The 21,350-nt window shown below is 38.8% G+C and overlaps 1 protein-coding gene across 2 annotated transcripts in view; it reads right to left on the bottom strand.

Moving 5' to 3' along the window:
* tlk2 (tousled-like kinase 2) overlaps positions 1-21,350 on the bottom strand; it is a 22,053-nt gene continuing 703 nt past the window's right edge. The window contains exons 2-28 of one of the 2 annotated variants that reach the window (XM_082178496.1): positions 20,749-20,837; positions 20,055-20,299; positions 19,477-19,526; positions 19,339-19,399; positions 19,101-19,240; positions 18,014-18,120; positions 17,574-17,639; positions 14,779-14,861; positions 12,375-12,446; positions 10,116-10,182; positions 9,960-10,003; positions 9,757-9,855; positions 8,301-8,408; positions 8,119-8,211; positions 7,643-7,753; positions 7,400-7,536; positions 5,252-5,404; positions 5,097-5,163; positions 4,894-4,991; positions 4,658-4,739; positions 4,272-4,363; positions 3,885-3,974; positions 3,538-3,707; positions 3,297-3,432; positions 3,025-3,136; positions 2,813-2,920; positions 1-1,586 (exon numbers count right to left, since the gene is read on the bottom strand). In XM_082178496.1, the coding sequence (XP_082034622.1) occupies positions 1,413-1,586; positions 2,813-2,920; positions 3,025-3,136; positions 3,297-3,432; positions 3,538-3,707; positions 3,885-3,974; positions 4,272-4,363; positions 4,658-4,739; positions 4,894-4,991; positions 5,097-5,163; positions 5,252-5,404; positions 7,400-7,536; positions 7,643-7,753; positions 8,119-8,211; positions 8,301-8,408; positions 9,757-9,855; positions 9,960-10,003; positions 10,116-10,182; positions 12,375-12,446; positions 14,779-14,861; positions 17,574-17,639; positions 18,014-18,120; positions 19,101-19,240; positions 19,339-19,399; positions 19,477-19,526; positions 20,055-20,299; positions 20,749-20,837 (2,854 nt within the window). In that variant the 3' untranslated portion in view covers positions 1-1,412. Of the gene's footprint in view, positions 1,587-2,812; positions 2,921-3,024; positions 3,137-3,296; positions 3,433-3,537; positions 3,708-3,884; positions 3,975-4,271; positions 4,364-4,657; positions 4,740-4,893; positions 4,992-5,096; positions 5,164-5,251; positions 5,405-7,399; positions 7,537-7,642; positions 7,754-8,118; positions 8,212-8,300; positions 8,409-9,756; positions 9,856-9,959; positions 10,004-10,115; positions 10,183-12,374; positions 12,447-14,778; positions 14,862-15,736; positions 16,389-17,573; positions 17,640-18,013; positions 18,121-19,100; positions 19,241-19,338; positions 19,400-19,476; positions 19,527-20,054; positions 20,300-20,748; positions 20,838-21,350 lie in introns of those variants that run through there. The other variant, XM_082178495.1, reaches the window with a different exon arrangement.

The raw sequence follows: 21,350 nt of genomic DNA, 5'->3' as shown, positions 1-21,350 counted from the left end.
TTAATAACCAATAGTATTTAATGATCGCTCCGAGTTCTGCCCTGTACCCCTGAACTAGCTCCGCCCTCGCTAGAGAGTTCTTTCCCACAAACAGTAAAACAGGATCAGGCAATTAACCGCATCACCAGACCTAAACATATATGACTGTGTAATTTTTGAACGCATTTGTGTCTGTATGTTTCTATGTGAGGCACAACACTTTTAATAAATGAAAAATAAAATCTAACTTTATCTCATTTTCCAACATTAGATTCAGTCCGAAGACAAAATGAGAAACAAGAACATACTTGGGGAGGGAGGGGGGGGATCAGTTTCCAACATTAGATTCAGTCCAAAGACAAAATGAGAAACAAAAACATACTTGGGGAGGGAGGGAGGGAGGGAGGGAGGGAGGGAGGGAGGGGGGGGATCAGTTAGTGTCGCTAAATCTAAAAGAATATGCTTCCTAAAATTCATGACATACCAGCATAAAGCAAAAAAAAAAAAGGGAAAATAAAATTAAAATAAACACTCAAGTCAAACAGCACCACCTACTGGTAGAGCTCAGCTTTGGTCATAGAATAGGGGTGAGAAGGACAAAGACAGACCTCACCTCCATAGACAAACAACTGGGCTAGACCTGTCCATCTCTCACAATGTACAAACATCTGATTCCCAGCATAGACAATCAGCTAACATAGAGGTCCTGATGCTAATTTGGCCTCAGCATTTATTATGTGATCTGAGATCAGAAAGGCGTTTAAACTAGGGTTAACTATTGTTGAAATGAACCCACTGAAAGTATTGCTTCCAAAAGTTCATAGATCCGTTCCAGAGGCAAAAAATAACAAGTAAGAGCGAGGAAAATGGGCCGGGACAGGCTTTGTGTCAGCAGGGAGCGTCTCCAGATTCTTTAGGAATATTGTACACTTGAATGCACATTAATATGAGTGGGCTTGTCCCTTCAACGGTGTTGCCATGTAAGAAGAAAAAAGAAAAAGAAAAATCAAGCTGACCTCGTTATAAATGTGTCTATACATGTGTATGCATGTATTTGTGTATTGTGGGGTGCAGGGCATATACCAGTCTCTTCCACCAGTCTGAGCAATTGCAGTTCGGTCCTTCTCATGTTATACACCCTTATTTTGAATTCCTCTCGCTCTGGCTCACTCTAGGGGGCGCTTTTTAGTCCCCACCCATCCAAAAAAAATTAAATAAAAACAAAACAACCCTCCAGATGCCTGGGAGAGGAAAAAGGGTGGAGGGGGATGCGTCTCGTCTTCATCCCTCTCTTACTCTTTCCTCCTGCTCCCTCGTTTGGCAGGTAAGGGGTTCGAGACCCCTCCCACTACACTGCAGAGAGGGGCGGGGCAAAATGCAAATGCCCCACACCCCCTTCCTTCGATCAAAACAAGCGAGGATGGACGGGGCTCTCAATTTGAGGCGCTGCTGTTGGAGGAGCTGGAGGTGGAGGCGACGGCCATGCTGTTGTTACCGGTGGCGGCCACCGACTTGCGTATGTGTGGGAGGAGGTAGGGATCACTGGCCAGCTGGTGAACGTCAATACGATCCTCCTTACGGTACACTAAACATCTGCGAATGAAGGCCTGAAGTAGACAAGGAAAATGCTCATTTATCATAGCATGTTCAAGCAGAACACCATCAAAAGCAATTTTGTAAATGTTTTTGAAAAGTTTATTACGCGCACAAAGGCTTCATTTGATAAAAAATACAGTAAAAACAGCAATACTGTGAAATATTCGTTTTCAGCGTCACTTGATCCTACAGATATCATTCTAATATGCTGATTTGCTACTCAAACATTTATTAATATTATTATAATCAGTGTTGGAAGCAAAAAAAAATTCATGAATCACTGATGGAAATTTTTTTTTATTTATAAATGCATTTACTAATCAATTTAATGCATCCTCACTGAATAAAAGTATTAATTTCTTTCAAAAATAAATATTTTATTGTACCCCAAACTTTTGCATGGTAGTGTAACTAAATAGTTATAATTCCAATAAATACAAATAAATGTCAATTTAAAGAACTAGGGAGGATTTATAATTATAGTCAAATGCAGAAGAGAGTCGCAACATTTTTTTTACCACACTGGAGATATACTCGTGGGACAATTTGGATGTAAAAGGGATTGATAGGAGAAGAGTAACCCTTATTCATGACACTCAGATACTTCAACAATCCTAGGACTGAACTTCTCTGCTCTGGGATCACTCCATGGCCAGCTTCAACTCATCCTCCCAACAAATGCTGGAGTGATGTATCCCGATTGTCAAGCAGAAGGAGTTGGATTAAAATATTCTGAGTGATATCAATCCACAATCTGCCTGGAATCATATTCACACAATGTTGGCTCATTTGTCCACAGGAGAACTGGCCCCCGGCTGAGCCTGGTTTCTCAAGCTTTTTTCTCCATTCTGTCACCTGATGGATTTTGGGTTCCTTGCCACTGTCACCTCTAGCATGCTTAGTTGGGGACACGTAATATTCAGTAATATTATTGATTTGACTGCATTGACACAATTGGATTGAACTGAGCTGGATGATTACATCACTGTTATCTACAGAGCTAATTTACAGATGAATTGATCTCAATCCATAATTGATGAACTTTAAACTTTGCACTATTGTCTTTTTAGAGTTGCTTTACAACAGAAATGAATTCTGTTTGCAATACTGATCAGTATTTTCTTGTTTATCCCTGTAAAGCTGCTTTCAAACAATCTGTATTGTAAAAAAAGAGCTATATAAATAAAAGTGACTTGACCATGAAAGAAAAGAGGCAGTGAACTGTCAATAAAGGTACCTTAGCTTCAGGTGAGACTCCTGGTTTGGGAGGAAACTGCACCTCTGTGGCTTTGAGAATAGTGTTCTCCTGGAGGATGTCCTGTTGGGATTGATTATGACCGAACGGCTGTGTGGAGAAGTATGAAAACGATGAGGTGAGAAAGATACTAATATCTCAGTGGGCAGTGACTATGCAGCCAGTATTAGAAAATGTTCGAGTGTGTCTTTTACCTTCTTCCCATAGAGGCACTGGTAAAAGATCACTCCAACGGACCAAACATCCACTTTGTTAGAGATCTTAGGTGGCTCTTTTCCAACCACAAAGCATTCTGGGGGAAGATACCTAGAGCAGAGTAAGGCAAGAGTTTAGCATTTTGGGCTCAGCTGCTTATCCAAACTTTCAGACCATAAATGCCTTGACACTACCTTAAAATCAACAAAAAAACACAAAATTTGACCAACTTCAAGAACTTCACAAATTCTGGTCATTGCAGACCCCTCACCAGTATGTCCCCGCCCCCTGTGACGTCAACTCCATGCCGTCCACCCCATAGTTGTCGTCGTCCATGATCTTGGACAGCCCGAAGTCTGTGATTTTTATCTCTCCACATGCTGTGCCATTCACCAGCAGGATGTTACCTAGACAAACACAAGGATCAAACTTCTCCATCAAAATGGTGCCGTTCTCATTCCTGGCCCAGTACAGAAGTTCAATGGTCAGCGGGCGTCATACGCATGTCCTACCTGGTTTGAGGTCATAATGGATGATTGGTGGGCGGATCTCGTTTAGGTACTTGAGAGCATTGACGACCTGCATTATGATGGATCGGGCCTCTTTCTCTGACATTAGCTTGTGCTGTTTCAGGTAGAAATCCAGATCGTTCCCCTCACAGTACTCCAGAACAGTGCAGAATCTAGAAACAATACCACATTAAACAATTTATCTCTCCACTTTAAGGAGTGAAACAATGGAAAACAAAACTGCACCAATCAAATAGGCTGATTCCCGCAAATTAGTGAAAATGATCTTGAAATGAGCTTCAAATCAGAGACAATTCATATTTCAATAAGACAAGAGCAAGTTTACTCACGAGTCAGTATCCAGGGAGAAGTAGTCATACAGTTTAACTATTCTGGGATGGTCCAGTTCTTTATGGATCCTATATTCTCGACATGCATGCCTAAAAACATTTCATGTCAACCCATTTTAATTAATAAGTGGTGCTGAATAAACTTTTCTTTGACAGAATAATAGGCCATATCTGAATCTTTAAACATAAAATGAGAACAATGGTATTGGTATACAAGTTAATCAATTTTAGACATGATTTATATGATTTTATATTTTTAGAAATCAGGCCTCAGAATTCCAGTCTGGTTCAGAAAGAGGAATGCATTCTGGGACAAGCACACTTGGCTACTGATGCTGAAACCAGTAGTTTTTAAGAAACAAGAATGGAAAAGGTGTTTGCACTCACTTGTGATAGTTCTCTTTCTTTTCATCTCTCCAGTTCTTATTAAGCTGGTGAATCTTCACAGCCACGTACCTCTGCTCAGTCAAATCAAAGGCCTCAAGAAAGAAAAAAGAACAGGAAGAGAAAGTCAGACACAAATATCAGCACCAATCGATTAGTGAAGCTGCCTAATTAATCTATATTTTCATTATATTGTGCTCACTCCAACTCTTTTTGAAACAAAGAATGTGTCTTATGTGAACAGCCCATGATTTTTTCTTTAAGATGCCCTAGTCGACAAGTCTTCCAGTCAACCCAATGACTAGTTGATTATGAAGATATGTAGATTTGACCATCCCTAAACCCAACCACACATTCACATACATATTTCCCATCACAGATCTGCTTACCTTGTATACCTCACTGAAGCCTCCTCTGCCCAGCAGATGCAAGAGCAGGTAACGGTCATTTAGCGTGGGATGATCTTTAAACCTGAGTGTCAAAGAGACAATCGGACAATTATGTAATAGATAAATCCACCATAGACTCCGTTTAAACTCAGAAAAACCCTCAAAAGCCTTCTAAAAAAATAAACCCTGTACTGAAACAGGCAAAAGTGTGGAAATAAACTTTGAAAAGTGCATACTGGGAGTTATCTTCATTGTGAATTCTCTTGAGCTCTCGGATGTGAAGATTACGCACGCGCTCCAACCGTTCCAGCTCCACTTGAATCTCCGCTTCCTCCTGCCACACACACACACACACACACACAGCAACCAGGCATTAAGACCCGTTTCCATGACAACACGAATTTAATCACTTGTAATATGAATGTGATGATTTGAATACCTTCTTCAAGTGTCCGAGTCTCAGTTTAAAAATTTCTTCTTGCTCATGGTATTCTGCTAAAGATAACCTGAGGACAAACAAATTAGGACAAAATCCAATTAAGTTCAATCGCTAAACTACTCAAAGCCTAACATGATGGAAGAAAGAGAACTCACATCTCGTTCTCCGCGCCGTTGCTCTTGCTCTTGCGTTTGTTGGGTTCTAGGTTGGGAGGAGGAGTCTGACTGGCGTTGGGCGGTTTCTTCTTCATCAGCAGTTTCCTCTGCCTCTCTATGTCCTCTCTCTGCCCATTGACTCTCTCCTGTTGTCTATACAGACACACAGAAGCATAAGAAAGTTAAGTCTGATCAGTAGTTTCAGGCTACAAATTCCAAGTCATTTTTATTTTATACAACACATTTCCTAGTTTTTCTTTCCATATCATTTCATAGTATTCATAAAGTTCTACACACCCTCCACTCTTTGCATGTTTGTTTCTTAAATATTTTGGCTAATATGATTATACGATCTTATACTAGGGATGCACCAATACCACTGTTTCCAAAACGAGTCATTTTTGGTACATGCCGATATCTGCTGATATCTCTATTTTCATTACATTTGTAATTAAAAAAAAAACAGTGTAGAAAAACCAAAAGAATACGGATCATATTAGTTGGCTTAATTAATTTAGCTAATTGATATTTCCTTCAGTTATTAGTCGTGCTTAATTATGCATGTTAAAGGGATGGTTCACCCAAAAATAAAAATGTTGTCATCAGTTACTCTCCCTCAAGTTGTTCCAAACCTGTACGAGTTTCTTTCTTCTGCTGAACACAAAATAAATATTTTTAAGAATGTTGGTAACCAGACAGTTGATGGTGGCCATTGACTTACATAGTATTTGTTTCCTACCATGGAAGTAAATGGCTACTGTGAACTGTTTAATTACCAAAAAAATAAAATAAAATTATATCTTCTTTTGTGTTCAATAGAAGAAGAAAAATAATACAGGTTTGTTTACTTTGCACACCGCTGAGCTACTTTCCTGTAGCTCAGTGGTAAGAGCATTGCGTTAACAACGCAAGGTTGTGGGTTCGATCCCAGGGGATTGCACATACCTATGTATAAATGTATAGGATAATGCAATGTAAGTTGCTTTGGATAAAAGCGTCTGCCAAATGCATAAATGTAAATGTACTTTTATGATGGATGGATGCATGGATGGATGGATTTGTACCATTCAATATATTTGAAGTCCTTAATATCCTGGCTCTTCCCAGCTTTATATTTTAATATAACTCCGATTGTGTTTGGCTGAAAGAAGAAAGTCATATACACCTAGGATGGCTTCAGGGTGAGTAAATTATGGAATACTTTTCATTTTAACCCTTTAATGTGTCAGCTCAGGATGATGCATGTTGTAAATTAGAATTTTTTTTAAATCTCTTTTAGTGCAGAAAATCTGAAGAAAAAAAGGGTCTGCAATACTACATTGTTATGAAAGAGTTAACATACTTTTAAAATAATTTTAATATAATTTTATAAGATTATAAAATATAATTTAGGTCCTGAGGTAATTCACTCAATCTCAGTCGGAGATTAATATTTTGAAAATAAAGTGGTAAATTTTTTTCTGCAAACAAACCACTTGCGACGCTTTACAAAATTGAGGTTAAATCACTGGAGTCACATGGATTACTTTAATGATGTCTTTACTCCCTTTCTGGGGTTTGAAAGTGGCAGTTGCGTAGCTGTCAGTGGAGGGACAGAGAACTCTCAGATTTCACTAAAAAGATCTTCATTGGTGTTCCGAGGATGAACGAAAGTCTTACGGGTTTGGAGCGAAACGAGGGTGAGTAATTAATGACAGAATCTTTGGGTGAACTATCCCTTCCTGAAAGGACAGTGTTCACCAAGTCGTTGTCTGTTCGTTCGTGTTTAACACCATGCCAGCTTCCACTGATTTGTTCATGGTGAATAATTTAAAAAACATGAAAAAAATGTCCTATGTGATGTTTTGAAAATCTATTTTCGATTAAATGGTAAAACTGATTTGTGTGTACTAATCTTGTGTCTACTAAGTTCATGTTAGAAGGCTATGAAGGTCTGTGCACATATGAGCACCCGGCAAGATCCTGAAAGCACCACATTAATTCATCATCCCTGAACACAGACCTGAATGAGTCTTTTATGGCTAGCTCTCTACACACACACGTGGGGTGAAACTGACCATATTCAGTCAGCGCATGTCAAGTGTGCGTGTATGCAACATTTGCCTAGTCTCTGAAGTTTGAGAGCGTGTGTATGTGCAACTCACGCACTTGACTAGGTTCTGAAAGGCGTAGCCATCTGTCCACTGCTCGGTAAATGAGGCTCCGTGCCGTACGGTGGTGAAATGGCCCAGACGTAGCCGGTCCTGCATGCTCTTTTCTCTGCATGCAATTTTCTCCTGTTTGGACTGAAAATGTACCCACAATTTATTAACTGCATTATTATAACAACGTAACACATACAAGAACACTACCAGACATTAACCATCATGTCTTCTCTGAACACACATTTACCTTTTCGATAAGCAGTTTCTTACTCATGGTCACACATTTATTGAGTCGTTCTTTACATCGTTCCAGCAACTTCTGCTGCTCATCGATTTGTCTGCGCAGGTCACAGTTCACCTGCAGCGCACAAACACACCAACATAAACACCGTATTCTTCAGCAGTGCACTTTAAAACCTGATAGAAGCCAGATTTCATTCATGTTGAGTCAGTGTCATTCACGGCTTATAGATTCATAATAAAAGCCCACTTTGTGTGTACATCTTTGTTCAAAAGTTTTGGGTCAGTTTTTTTCTCCAGCTTTATGAAAAAAGTCTCTGATGCTCAAGGCTGCATTTATTTAATTAAAAAAAAGACAGTAATATGAAATATTATAACAGTATTGTAAATAGCAATTCTCTGTTTTCACAGGTTCTGTTCTCAAAAAGGGGCAACAAAATATCTATCAGATATTCATATCGATGCAGTGTGTGAAAGTCGTACCCTGAGCAGGTCGTCAATCCGTCCCTCTTTCTTCTCCAGATCTGAACTCTTACTGCTCTCCAGCGCTGCTAACTTCTCCATTGTCAACTCAGACTGAGAAAGAACGACCGAAGCTGGGTGTTAGCGTGAGGATCTGAAAGTGTCTATGTAGGTGTGAGTGTTTTTAGAAGTGTGCGTGTTACCTGTGTGGCTCGGTGCTGAGTTTGTGTAGAGACTGGCTTGTGGGAACAGGAGGAGTGGGAGAGGTCTGTGGTTACTGAGCTGATGGAGGAGGGGCTTCCTTGCTGCACCTGTCAATCAAAACCAAAAACGTATTTCCATCAATACAAAAAGCGACCCGAAAGGGTCTTTGATTAAAAAAACTGGCCACTTTGCACTTGCCAGTCCTCTGCACTGCAACTCTACAATCACTTTTATAATAGTAATAAAAATCAGTACAATTACAATAGGGTTTCAGCACTTCGTGATATAATAATAATAACTGCTACTGTGACAGTACATGAACAAATATAATTATAACTTCTTTGATTATAATGCTTGTACTGAACTGCTTGTACAAAGCTACAGCAATAACTTGTCATCTTACATCTAAGCATCAGTTACAGCAATATACAATTTGCAATGTACACTATATGTATCCCTGATCGCTCATCTATACAGTTTTCAGGTTTTTTTTTATTATTTTTTAATAATCTATAGTATTTATTGTTGTAGAGCATCGCTCAAAGTGTTGTTTTTACTGTCTAAATGCAAGTTAAACATGTATATATGGCTGAAATCACATAATCGACTAAAATACTACACCCAAAAAATGTAATATCTGTCATCATTTACTCGCCCTAATATCATTCCAAACCCATACGATTTGGGTTGATCTTTAAAACAAAAATTAAGATATTTTTTATGAAACCTGAGAGGTTTCTGTCCCTCCATTGAATGTCCACGTAAACAAAACCTCATAAATACGTTGAAAACAAATCCATATAAATCAAACAATTTAATGCCAGTCTCGATCACTTTATATGATGAGCAGTTTTAAATTACATCTAAACAATGATCAACAGATTCGACACACATAGATAGAATGCACATCACATCTGGTAAGTGTGTGTGTGTGTGTGTGTGTGTGTGTGTGTGTGTGTGTGTGTGTGTGTGTGTGTGTGTGTGTGTGTGTGTCGTGTGTGTGTGTGTGTGTGTGTGTGTGTGTGTGTGTGTGTGTGTGTGTGTGTGTGTGTGTGTGTGATGCTCGAGAACCAATGAGATTTGTTCTAGTGCGTGACACACATGATTCCATGTTTACCATATGTGATGCGCTCTATGTATGCAAGTTAAACCTGTTCATCACATAAAGCGATCATATCTCTTCACAAGACTTGTATTAAACGGTCTGATTTATAATTTATAAGTGTATTCATTTAACAATGCCTTTATGAACTTTTTGGATCGTCTAAATTTTAGTAACCAGGACTTTCAATGGAGGACCAGAAAACTCTCAGGTAGGCTTGCTGGGGTAGTCGGAGTTACACAGTGTTCGGCGGGTTTAGAATAAACGATTCATTTTCATTTTTGGGTCCCTTTAATGGTTATATCAAATCTCTACAGAAGTCTAGAAGGTCTAGTAGCAAGAAAGAAACTCACGGCAGCAGGAGGGTTGGAGAGAGAGTGCTGAGGAGAGGAGCGCGCCACTGGAGGAATGCCACGTGCTGGACTGGTACCAGTACCACTACCCCCTGCAAACTACACAAAAACACATGACTTAGAGGCTAAATCAGAGGAAAAGAGCATGGAAATAGAAGTCAAATGGTTATTAATGACAGAATGCATGAACTACATGACCCTACCTCAAAATAATCACTAATTTTGTGTCCTCTCCCTCCTCCTTTGCCTGCGTGGGGGAAATCAGAACAATAGTCATTAAGAGAAAAGACACTCTAAAAGACGTAACGTTGCCAAATGCTCTGGTTCTCATAACATGTCTATCAATCACATCAACTTACCCTGGTTGTCAAAAGGGTCTCCTTTCCTTTTACGTGTTCTCTGGTCATTAGATTTCTTCTCTGGGGTCTGAGTAGGGAGACAGAAGAGAGAGAGAAAGAGAGACAGACATTGTAAGCTGCCAGGCGAACGCAAGACTCCATGACATCACCTCATTCCACAACCCCATTCATTCCAGAAGTTTCCATTGAAATGTTAGAGGCTCATACAACCTGAAAGACTGGACATCACCCAAAGACTACAGAGACACAACAATCTCAGTACATATCTGCCCGTTTTCAAATAAATTGCATCAGTTTTAGTTTACAACATCTAGAAATGCTGTTTTTGAGCAAAATGGTTAAAGTCTAAATTTGCCAATTTTCAACCCGCTTTCTATCGTTACAAATCACAACGTCGGTAGTATAAATGAACAATGGTTACTAGTTGTCCATATTACCTGGACTTCCGTGAAAACTACAGATTATACTTTTTCAGCTTTATTGCTGAAAACTGTCTCGTACAACGTCTACTCTTTGAACAGCATTATGGTAAAAATGGAATGCTATGGTCAGAACGGTAGTTTCTCTCAGTTCTTCCCCTCTGCTTGGCCTAAAACACTGTGTTCGTAGTCATCCAGTTTGAAATGTTGTATGTTTTTACAGATTTTCCGTCACGGCATTCTCTCCAAATTTTTGACTCCTTGTAGCCTTTAGCCGCTGCTTGAAACGCAGTGGATCCTTCACTGGAAACCAAAAGTAACTCACTCGCGCTAAACGTTTACTCTTTGAATTCTTGCACCTGGGAACAATACAAGTCAACACCATTATGACTAAACGTTCACTAAGAAGTATTTCCTACTGGGCATTTTGGATGTTGTTTTCCTAACTATTTGGCAAAAGGGAAGACAGCGGCCTTATTTCTCGGTTTTCTCTAGTCAGGTAGCACAGGTTGAATTTTTCATCGTCTGTCTCCACAGGAAGTGGCAAAGTCTCGCAGTCCGTGAGGGACAGACCGTTAACGGTGAGTCCTTGTGATAATTACAGTATGTCGAGTAGGAAATCCAGACGTTCGCCAATCATCAATCAACCTCAAATATGGCTTATTTGAAATTGAAACGTGCAAGTAGTAGCAGCAACTTTATATGGCCACTCGCTATAAGGTTAACCTAGATGGCATTACCCGCTAGAACACAAGCACGATCACTAGCATTTTTCCTGATAACAGCGGAAACAACTTAAAATACTAATTTATCATTATACAGATAAGAGCAATACATCATTTGAAACTTATGTGTGTAAACTCCATTAACAAAAAAAACATTGTGCTTTTGTGAAATAAAGAAAACAAACAGGATGCGTTTGCTGTCGTCTGTCTCCGTCAACTGGAGCACGTCACAAAAATGGAACGAAACTCAGTATAGACTACTTGCCTCAGACATGAGCAAAACAAATACTCTCCGCTTATGTAATCTGTATGAAAGGTGCATTTCTCTAAAGGCGCGTCCACTATACTGAGAAGATGAGAGTCAGCATCGACACGGACTCAGAAAACGCTAGTTTATTAATAAATAACTGAAAAGTCTCCTAGCTATTTCTTCTGACACAACCATTACATTTGCCGGAACTTTCTGAAATATTTTTTCCAGCTGATGAACAATTATAGTACAAACATTTAAAGCAACAGACGACATAACTGCAGTACGCTTATAATAAACAGAAATGCCATCATCCGTGCCATTGTTAAGATACTTTTACAGTTATTGTTCCTGGTGTGAATGGAACTTTAGTCTTGCTTTCGGCTGTTTGTACACTTTAGAGTTGTAACGTCAGCCAGTTCTTTGAGAGAACATAGGCTACGTTCTAAAATTCATTGTTAATTTATCTACATTAAAATGACGTACTATCTGTTTGCCTGCCCAATGGCAGACAGGGTCATTATTTCAGAAATTTCTTAAGTTTAAAATATTTGCACACTTTTGTTGTGCATTTCACTGATTAACAAAATCCAGAAGCCAAATATTAAAGAAAGGAAAAACTAAATCCAGGTGTAAAAAAAACAGAAGCAACAAAGTCTTCCCAACCACAAGCACTGGGTTATCTTATTGGTGAAATAAATAAAACATGGCACCAACTACAACATTTGAACACCAAGCTGGACCTCCCTGACTGTCAACATGAAACATGTTAGCTGACAATTGCATCACTTACTATAGACCGAAGCAGGGATACTTTAGAGACTCAATGACTTCTTCACATCGTGAGCACAAAATGTGTACTAACCTCCAGCTCTTTGTCACTGAGGGAGCCCACGCTACACAAGCTCTGGTTAGATGACTCGTTGTGTCCAGAACCCTGTAGAGAGGAAGACAACGGATAACTGGATTTGCATTTCCTAAAAGGAAAGATCGGGGCTTGTAAGGCAGGAAAAAAAGAGTGCTAAAAGTCTTTAGTTCAGTGAAAATGAAACTGAAACACATAAAAGCCGCTTCGTAGTCGGCACCAATACCAGTAAAATTTGTTGAGCAAAAACTGTTGAATCAAGTACTTCAAAAAAGCGTGTCCTATTTTGTCTTGTCCATTGGTTATATCCCTGTTAATCATCGCAGTTTCCGATTCAATTGCACACTTAACACTTTTCCCAGCCTTGACAGAAATGTCCACCTTTCCGTGTTTTCACTGCTGTACGGCAGGTATGTTGCTTTAATAAAAAAAGCTGTCTTGTACAATGAATCTCTTATTTAGATTATGTGTTCACTTTGTTGGTTATAATGAAAGGAATCACAAGCGTACGGCTCACGTTGAACAAAAAACCTTGTGAGTTTTCAGCAGTGTAAAGTGGATTCTGACTAACTTACTGACTCGAACCTCTGACAGGCCATTGTGCTCATGCGCTCAACAGATATGATTGTGATTTGCTTCAATGCTTAACGCCTGTATAAAAAAGGTTAAAAAAGAAGCAGCTGTAAATAGAAACCTTTGACACTCAGAGCGCTCAAACAAACACGAAGCAGTGTCTATCGGAGGGTACCGAATATACCCAGTCCTCTGTACGGTGCTGCAGAAATTCTGGTAGCGACATTTTTTTTTTTTTACTGACTGGTATTGGTAGGTATGACAACTCAAATCAAAATGGCTTTTTTCTTGAGGTCAATATCAGCCATGTGGGGTACTGGAAAATGTTTAAAATGCCCAAATAGCTTTAAAAATAGGCCTATTATTCCAGGCATTCACGTATACAACACCAACACAATCAATTATGATCCAATCACAAAATTAATTGGGTTACAAATGGCAATTCATAATGACTTCAATTAATTTAGCTAATTGTCAGATTGTCATCCACAAAAAGCAAAATGTGGGGAAAATTTTAGATTGTGATTTTCCCTCTCTATTTTCCTATTTCAAAGACTAATAATTCCTAAATCTGCCTCCAAGTCTCTCTCCTCATTACCTTACCTATTGACCTAGAGTTTAATGTTTTGGGTGAAGAAATAAACAAAAAAGTCCAAAAAGTGTAGCTCTAGTTCAGCGAGAAAGTAGCATCTGAGTTTTTAAATCATTACCTCAGTTTTTATACATGTTATTAATGAGCCCTTGTTAACTCAAATACAGTCGTGTAACTAAAGCCTTCCTGCTCTGAGCTAAACAAGCAATGAGGTACAGAGAGAAAGAGTGACAGATGCTGGTCATTCTGGTCAGGTCAGGCTAAAACCCTCCACAATCCAATAACAAAGTGATAAACACCCCTGTGCAGCACACCTACTGACTATTCTTAATCATTTACTTGGTGAAAACTCTCACACCAAACCAAACAGATGCAGTGAAAACGGTCATACTAACTCAAACACAACATCCAGCATTGGCCAGTCAGTGGGGAGGACTCTCGTGGCCATGGCAGTGACCAATGAACAACCAACACTGAAAAACTAACAAACCTATTGTCCTACTCAGAACTGATCCAAATCTTTTCCTCAGTAAAAGCCAGGCATTGCAAATGCCGATTGATATCCAAAGTCTTTCTGTGGTCTAGAAGAGATAAAAATCTATATTTTATCAAAATAATCTCCCCTCTCTCTTGCAGTGACATCTCTTCTCTGATGACATGAGGACTAGGCAACCTGTCACTCACGTGACATCACAGCAATAGCAAACCACATCCATTCAATCAATTCCAAGTGGACAAAATCAAGTCCTGCCTTACATTTTTTCTTGTTCGAGAAGCCGTTTCACTCGGATATATGGCACAATACGGAAGAATAGACTATCGAAACTTCCGTTTCAGGCTTTTCGATTAAATTAAATCTTTAACAAAAAACAGCGTTTTGGTAAAAAGAAAAATCATTTTGGTGCATCATTAATGGGACACCACCTTCACTTGACAATCAAATATATTTTTGGTCCAAAACGCTGTCCTTCTTAGACTAATGCTAATGACATGCATGAGCTTTTGCGGAAAATGAGTGAAACAACAGCTGGGGAACAAAAGCAAGAGGAAAAATGAACTTCACATGTAACTGAAACTGAATGTACGAAAGCAGACAGACCCAGGGCCTAGAAAAACACATGAATGAGTGAAGAAGATAAGGTCTAATGTGAGAAGGAAGGTATGTGCAGGAATGAATGATTATCATAAACAGATAGGGATGATGGGGGCAGAAATATATCAGTTTGAGACCGGACAGACCTTGGCAACTCCGACTCCTGTGAAACGGGCCTCCAGCAACTCCTGCCTGCGAGGATCCAAGCTGTGCAATTCCTCCATCATGGCTGGAAAGAGCGGAAGAGAAGAGAGTGTGCATAACATTATGTAGCCATAGTGATGCTGACAGATTGACGGGATAGTGATGTGTATGACATGTTGAGTCATGTGTCCCCAATACATGTTTTCGAGAGCATTCTGAGATTCATGACTCAGCCTCGCCACCACCACTCATTCAGTCATAACTCACTCCAACCTAAAGCCATTTATCCTATAGATAACCTACGGGAAAACACCATGATCATGCAAGATCTTAAGACATGTCAAACCACATGCAACATAACCTGCAGTGCATTTAGCAAAGGAACATTGTTTCTTATTAATCAGTCTTGTCTAGACTAGAAAACAAATGCAATCGGTTCAAAATCATACACTGTTATTAATATTATCCGAGGAGGAGGTTGGGGGGAAACATGCACAATGAACAACTCTATATCTACTTCATAACTAACCAACCAACCAACCAACCAAACTAACAACGTTAGAGCCACCCCATCACCGATTTATATTTTAGTTAAATCTCACCCGTTACACGTCTAATATGATTTAAAGATTCAATTTGTCAGGATTCCCTTGAATTTTTAATCTTGTTTCAGAATATTACACATTATTTCAGGATTACTTGATGAATTGGCATGGTCAAGTTCTCATTCTAGTCCAATCATTAGATGTGTGCGATTGATTGAAATAACCGATAAAAATCAGGAAAAATAACGTTTTAAAGGACGAAGGGTTCTCAAAGGATCAAAACAAAAGAAACAGTATATAAATACCGTCTCAGTATCGCTTTACCCCTGGGTTTTGCTTCTATTGTCTGTTGTTTTTACACTGCCCTGCGAATTCTTCCACTAGCCTCCTTAAACCGCAACATCTGTCTTTGTACCTGTTTAATCGGGGTCTTTTCTCCCTCTTGCCGATTAATTAGATCTCCTTTCTTCGACCGTTCTCCTCCTGTGGTCTCCCGTCTCGCCCTTCCCGTCTCAGCCCGACATCTCAGGGCTAGGCCTCAGCCGAAACCCCGACCCTCGCCTGCGCTCGGTACCTGCTGTGTCGCTAGGGGACGCCAGCTCCGCGTCCTACTGTAGTCCGAGGACTGCGAGACCTCCGAGGCCTTGATCTCCCGAACCCGCCTTTCTCCGCTGGCCTTCTGCTATAACTATTTTCTACCAGATCTGAGGCATGTGGTACCTCGCTGCAGATCCACACCTAATGATTTCCCATCCAAAATTACTCGATTCGCTTCGAAGTTAGTTAATTGTGGTGTTGTTTTTGAGATATTTTGTTTCTCGTTAGTCTTCGCTGCTCTGGGTCAGCACCGAACCGGGATCAAGTCCTGGAATGATAAATTGGCTCTTTAAATTCCGTTCCGGCCTAATGTCTCCTTTTAGAAAGATTAGTTGATGTAGACGAAAAGAATCATTTTCCCAATCGGGTTCGCGAAATCATAATCGATTCGGTTCTCATTTTGTGCAATGTAAACAATAATTGGTAAATCTCATATTTTCTCGTGAGATTGTGCAAGACATTTCTACCTTTCAACCACGCCCATTTCCACTAACAAACACTTATCAATGAAAGGACAAATAAATGTTTTTTTCTAAATTTTTATTATAGGATGTTTTATGCTGTGCACATGCAGCATTATTAAAGAAATATAATGTCAACTTTACTGTGGACATGTTTTCCCCCAGCTTTTGCATTCAAACAGTATTAAATAAAGGGTATAAAACTTGAAAAGGAAACAACTTCTTGGACAGTAACTCAAATTGTCCTGTATTATAGTGATTATTTAGGTGAAATGACAGAAATGGTGATTAATCCTCTTGGTATAATATAACACTTCTCAATGGATGTATACCATGGAAAATGTAAATACATTTATTGTTTTCACTATCATTTTTATATAATCGCTAAATTAACAAATGTAAATGAATAATTTAACTGTGAACTTCCACTTTTTTCCATTTTGCAATTACTGGGAATTTTTTTTTTGCATTTTCAAAGTATAATCTTTAGTGGCTTTCAGTCCACATTTAGCTTTGTGTCCAGTAAAGGACTAAAGACAGAAGAAGAAAAAAGTAGCTGACAATCAGAGATATGCTTTGATATAATACCATCATGTAGTTTATTCATAAGATAAAAAAAAAAAAAAAGTCCTTAAAAACATCACTCAGTATGATGAACAAACAGTTTATGGTCCTCAGGTGCATCATGGGAACTCATGTCCTCCATCAGCATTCCCAAGTAGGCTGCATAAGATTGAGTCTCCATTCCACTCAGTGCGTTCAGCACGCTTAATGGCATGTTTCAGCACCGCAATCTTCAAAGTTGTTATCAAACCATGTCACCACATTCTCATGGTTCAGCCCCGATGTTCTCAATCTCTCCAAATAAGCAACCTTGATTCTAAGGCGGCGCCAGGACCTTGCGATACTTGCACTGTAACCAGACTCTGTACATTGTCAGCTGCTTTCCTCTGTTCACCTGTAAGCGCCGGTCCACCAAGTTCTGCACCTTCTCCAAGCCGGCACTGGAGAACAGATCATGCAGCTCATCTAGAAGAAAATGACAAAAGTAAAAAATAAATAAAAATATCCCTGTAAAATGTGTGCCATTCTTTTATTAACTATCATTGTGTCATGATATGTTGTGCAACCAAAGCTTATTCATCAAATAGAGTTTCTTATAAGTGTGCAATTTAAGTATAAACATGCATTTACCTTGTGTGAAAAAGTAGACGCGTGTCCCATCCCCTCTAACATAGAAATTTTCAGACAAGCACCTCCCTGATTGAGTAAAGGACAAACAATTAGGCCTGTTGTTGTATTGCTGTTGTTTACTGCAGTGTCAGCTTCACAGGCCATTTATAGGCAGACGCAGTCAATGAACACAAACATTTAATACACTTTTATTTAATGACAAATACTACATTTTTGTACTCAAATTTTACAAAAAAGGTTCTTCAAAGTTTGTCCTGATAAAAATCATGATCTCATCACATAAAAAATAGTGCAGCCCATAATATGTTTTACAGTAACGGAATGCTACAATATTGACATTTTGGTGGTTCTTTTCCCAAGACAACCTACTGCAATCCGAAAATCTTCTTTGAAAAATGATCTAAAAAAAAGTTGACTTTTTACAAGGATGTAACATCTACCTTTTTTGAAACGAAGCTGTGCCATGTCATAGCGACCATAGTCTCTCAATAGTATCGCTCCTCCGGGTTTCAGCAATCGTGCTAATCTATTAATGGAGTTCTGCATCCTGAAACAGATGGAAGTTAAGAAGTTAATGCACTTAGTGCTCAAAAATCAAGAGGGACACTGTTATGTTTATTGTGTGATAATGACATTGACCCTGCCGTCAGCCGACTTACAAGCACACTTATTACACGGTTACATTTCAAACAAATTAATAGACATGAAATAGTGGCTCTCTCAACCGTGTAGGAAACCTGGACTTAACAGTCACTATGCAAAAATAAATAATAATGCCGCAACTGACCAATCAAAATTACATATCATCTACCAATAGTTTCGACAGCTTTTAAAGCAGTGGTTCTTCAAGACAATATTCAAAGACCTTTGTCTCTAAGCTGATATGTACTTATGTTGCAGGGCTCGACAATAAGGACTGCCCGATGGCCCGGGGCCAGTGTGAACAGCGCTCGGGACAGTTGAGGGAACTGTCACTTGCCCGATCGGGCCAGTGTAGGGGTGTGCGATATGTATGCGTCTATGATATCGTAATTGTTGATTTAACGATCTGACATTATAGAGTATGTCCCTCACTTTACAAAAAACACACCCATTGAGTACACGCATACACTACGTACGTGATGTAGTCTAGACTAGCGCGCGTGCACATTTAGAGTGTATGCTTTTACTGCGTGATTTAGTCTATTATAATGCATCTAGAATGTCATTCCATTTGTCATTTTAGGTTCGATGCGCACTTTTGCCGAGCCCGCACTGATTCGTTCTCCGCAGCAGACTTCTTCCTGACAGTCAAAGCGCCATTACGTCACGAAAGTGCGGACTCGTAGGAATACCACGAGTGCTCATTTGGGACAGGGCCTGAAATGCTTTTCTCATTTCTGTTAAATTCTGTACATTAAGTTAAAAAAATAAAAAATGTAGTACTGAAAAAGAATAATAATACCTTTTTAGAGGGAGGGGATACAAATAGATTTCATAGATTTCTGTCCTAATTCAAAACTCACCCATGGTGTCATTAACACTCACTTCTGTGGATGCAGGGCAGACAACACAAATATGAGGACAATGACGTCCAGACTGCGGTCTGGCATTGGATACTCTGCAGACGCATCACTCATATCATGGACGAATGCGTGACAGCGCGACGAGTCATACTCAGGGTTTGACTGCCAAAAAAATTTAAAAAAGTTTAAATTAAAGCATGCTATGAATGCTAAATACAGATTTCTTCATTAAAAGAGATTAAAAGCTTCCTGTTACTTACTTTGACCAGGTCAACAGCCGTGCTGGAGAAATCACAACCATAAACAAAGAGACCTGGGTCACTGTAAAGCAAATAGAAAAGAAGTTGTTTCATCTGCATGAGTAACAAACACTATGGTTGATTTATATCTGGACTCACTTGTTGGTTTTTAAGATGGGAAAGATTGTATTGCCTACTCCACAGCCCACCTACACACCCCCAAACACACACACACACACACACACACACACACAAAGGTGAAAGTGAGCATATTCTACTGACAGGGCTTTCATTTCAATACTGAACAGTTCACCCAAAAACGTAATTGCTCACTCTTCAGGGCCATTCACACCAAGGATGATAACTATAATGTTAAGATCTCAACATATTAACAAAAATAGAGTCCATACCACAGCTAAGATGATAACAGCACAGTGAAGTAATATTGCTGGAATCACTTTCAGAACAATTCTTCCACAGCCAATCAGGATCTATCTAGCTTTAAAAAGCTCAAGCATTTAAAGTGGCAGAAGGGCAGGCTAAACTGCAGCAATATTAATTTCATATTAATATTAATAAATAATGAATTAATAAATAACTTTTAATATAATCAACAACAAAAACATTTATAATTATGATCGTTCTTGGTGCGAACAGGCCTTTATTCCATAGAATGAAAGTCAATGGAGTGAGGTTAATAGTTATTTGGGTGAACTCTACTGTATTAGAAACCTCACCTCCAGGATGCGATAGGATGCAGACGCTCCAGGAAATGTAGTGTCTGTGTGTGACGAGGGAACATCTTCACCATTTAACAGATACTGAACTGCAGTTCCCATCTCCTCACTGTCCTGTGAAGCCTTTTGTCGAGGAGCCAGCTCAGGGAACTCTGTAAACAGCCAGTGGCGATCCTTGAAGAAGCGGTTCTCGTGAATGGTGTAGAAATCGTTCCAGTACTCATTAGCCCTGCTGTCAAACTCCTCTGAAAGAGAGACATGATCAAAGCCAAGAAAAATCCCTCTGAGCAAGTCTTTGTAACCAAGGCGGCAAAAACCTGCTGATATAGACAGTGTTGTTATTGTAAATTAAAATGATTTAAAATTGTTTTATAGAAAATTGTAATAAAACTGAAATTAAATATAACAGAATAAAACCTTACAAAAACTTAAAGGAAACAAAAAAGAAGTACATTGGCAAATGAAAATAAACAAGTTTAAGTTAATAAATTAAAATGACTAAAACTGAAATAAAATCTAAATAGAAAAAACTAAAAAACTAAAACTAATTTTAAAAAAACATAAAAAAGCACAGAAAATGGAAAAAAACTTAAAGTTATTAAAATATTTAACTATATTTTTGCATCTTTAAATTGTATTTTTATAATTTAAGCATTATAAACATTAGGTGAGTGACAGATTTAGTGTTTAATACCTTGCTTTTCTGCTGGGAGAGGTTGACAGTTTTCCTGCACTTTCTTCTGTGCAGCCTCCTCCTGTTCTGCTGACCACTCCACATTATCCCTACAAGAGGTGAGACACCATCACAGTGAGGGAGAACGAAAACAAATCAGGTGTATTAAAGCGACGGACACATATAATTGTACTAAAATGACGGACAAATATAATTGTACAATTATGTTGATTAACTACAGCAGCATACTGTTTTGTCATATATATATATACTATATAAATAAGTTACAGCTAATGCTTTATTTGGTCATTTTACATACATCATATATTCATACATATTCATATTATACATACATTATATTATATATTCGGTATTCTGATAATGGTCAAATATAAGTCCTTTATTTTAATCACTCCACAATATAAAATATAGCATGTTTTGAACTTTCTAAAGAATTAAGTTCCCACCCATTTTGACTAATCAATTTCCGTGACTTTTCCATTCATTTGTGATTACTGTAATAATTGTGTTAGCAGTCTGGAGGTTGTAAGAGAGTGTGTGTGTGTGTGTGTGTGTGTGTGTGTGTGTGTGTGTGTGTGTGTGTGTGTGTGTGTGTGTGTGTG

This window comes from Leuciscus leuciscus (genome assembly GCF_965113295.1).
Source record: "Leuciscus leuciscus genome assembly, chromosome: 1".
Taxonomy (NCBI): domain Eukaryota; kingdom Metazoa; phylum Chordata; class Actinopteri; order Cypriniformes; family Leuciscidae; genus Leuciscus; species Leuciscus leuciscus.
This window is presented reverse-complemented; position numbering and strand designations above follow the sequence as displayed.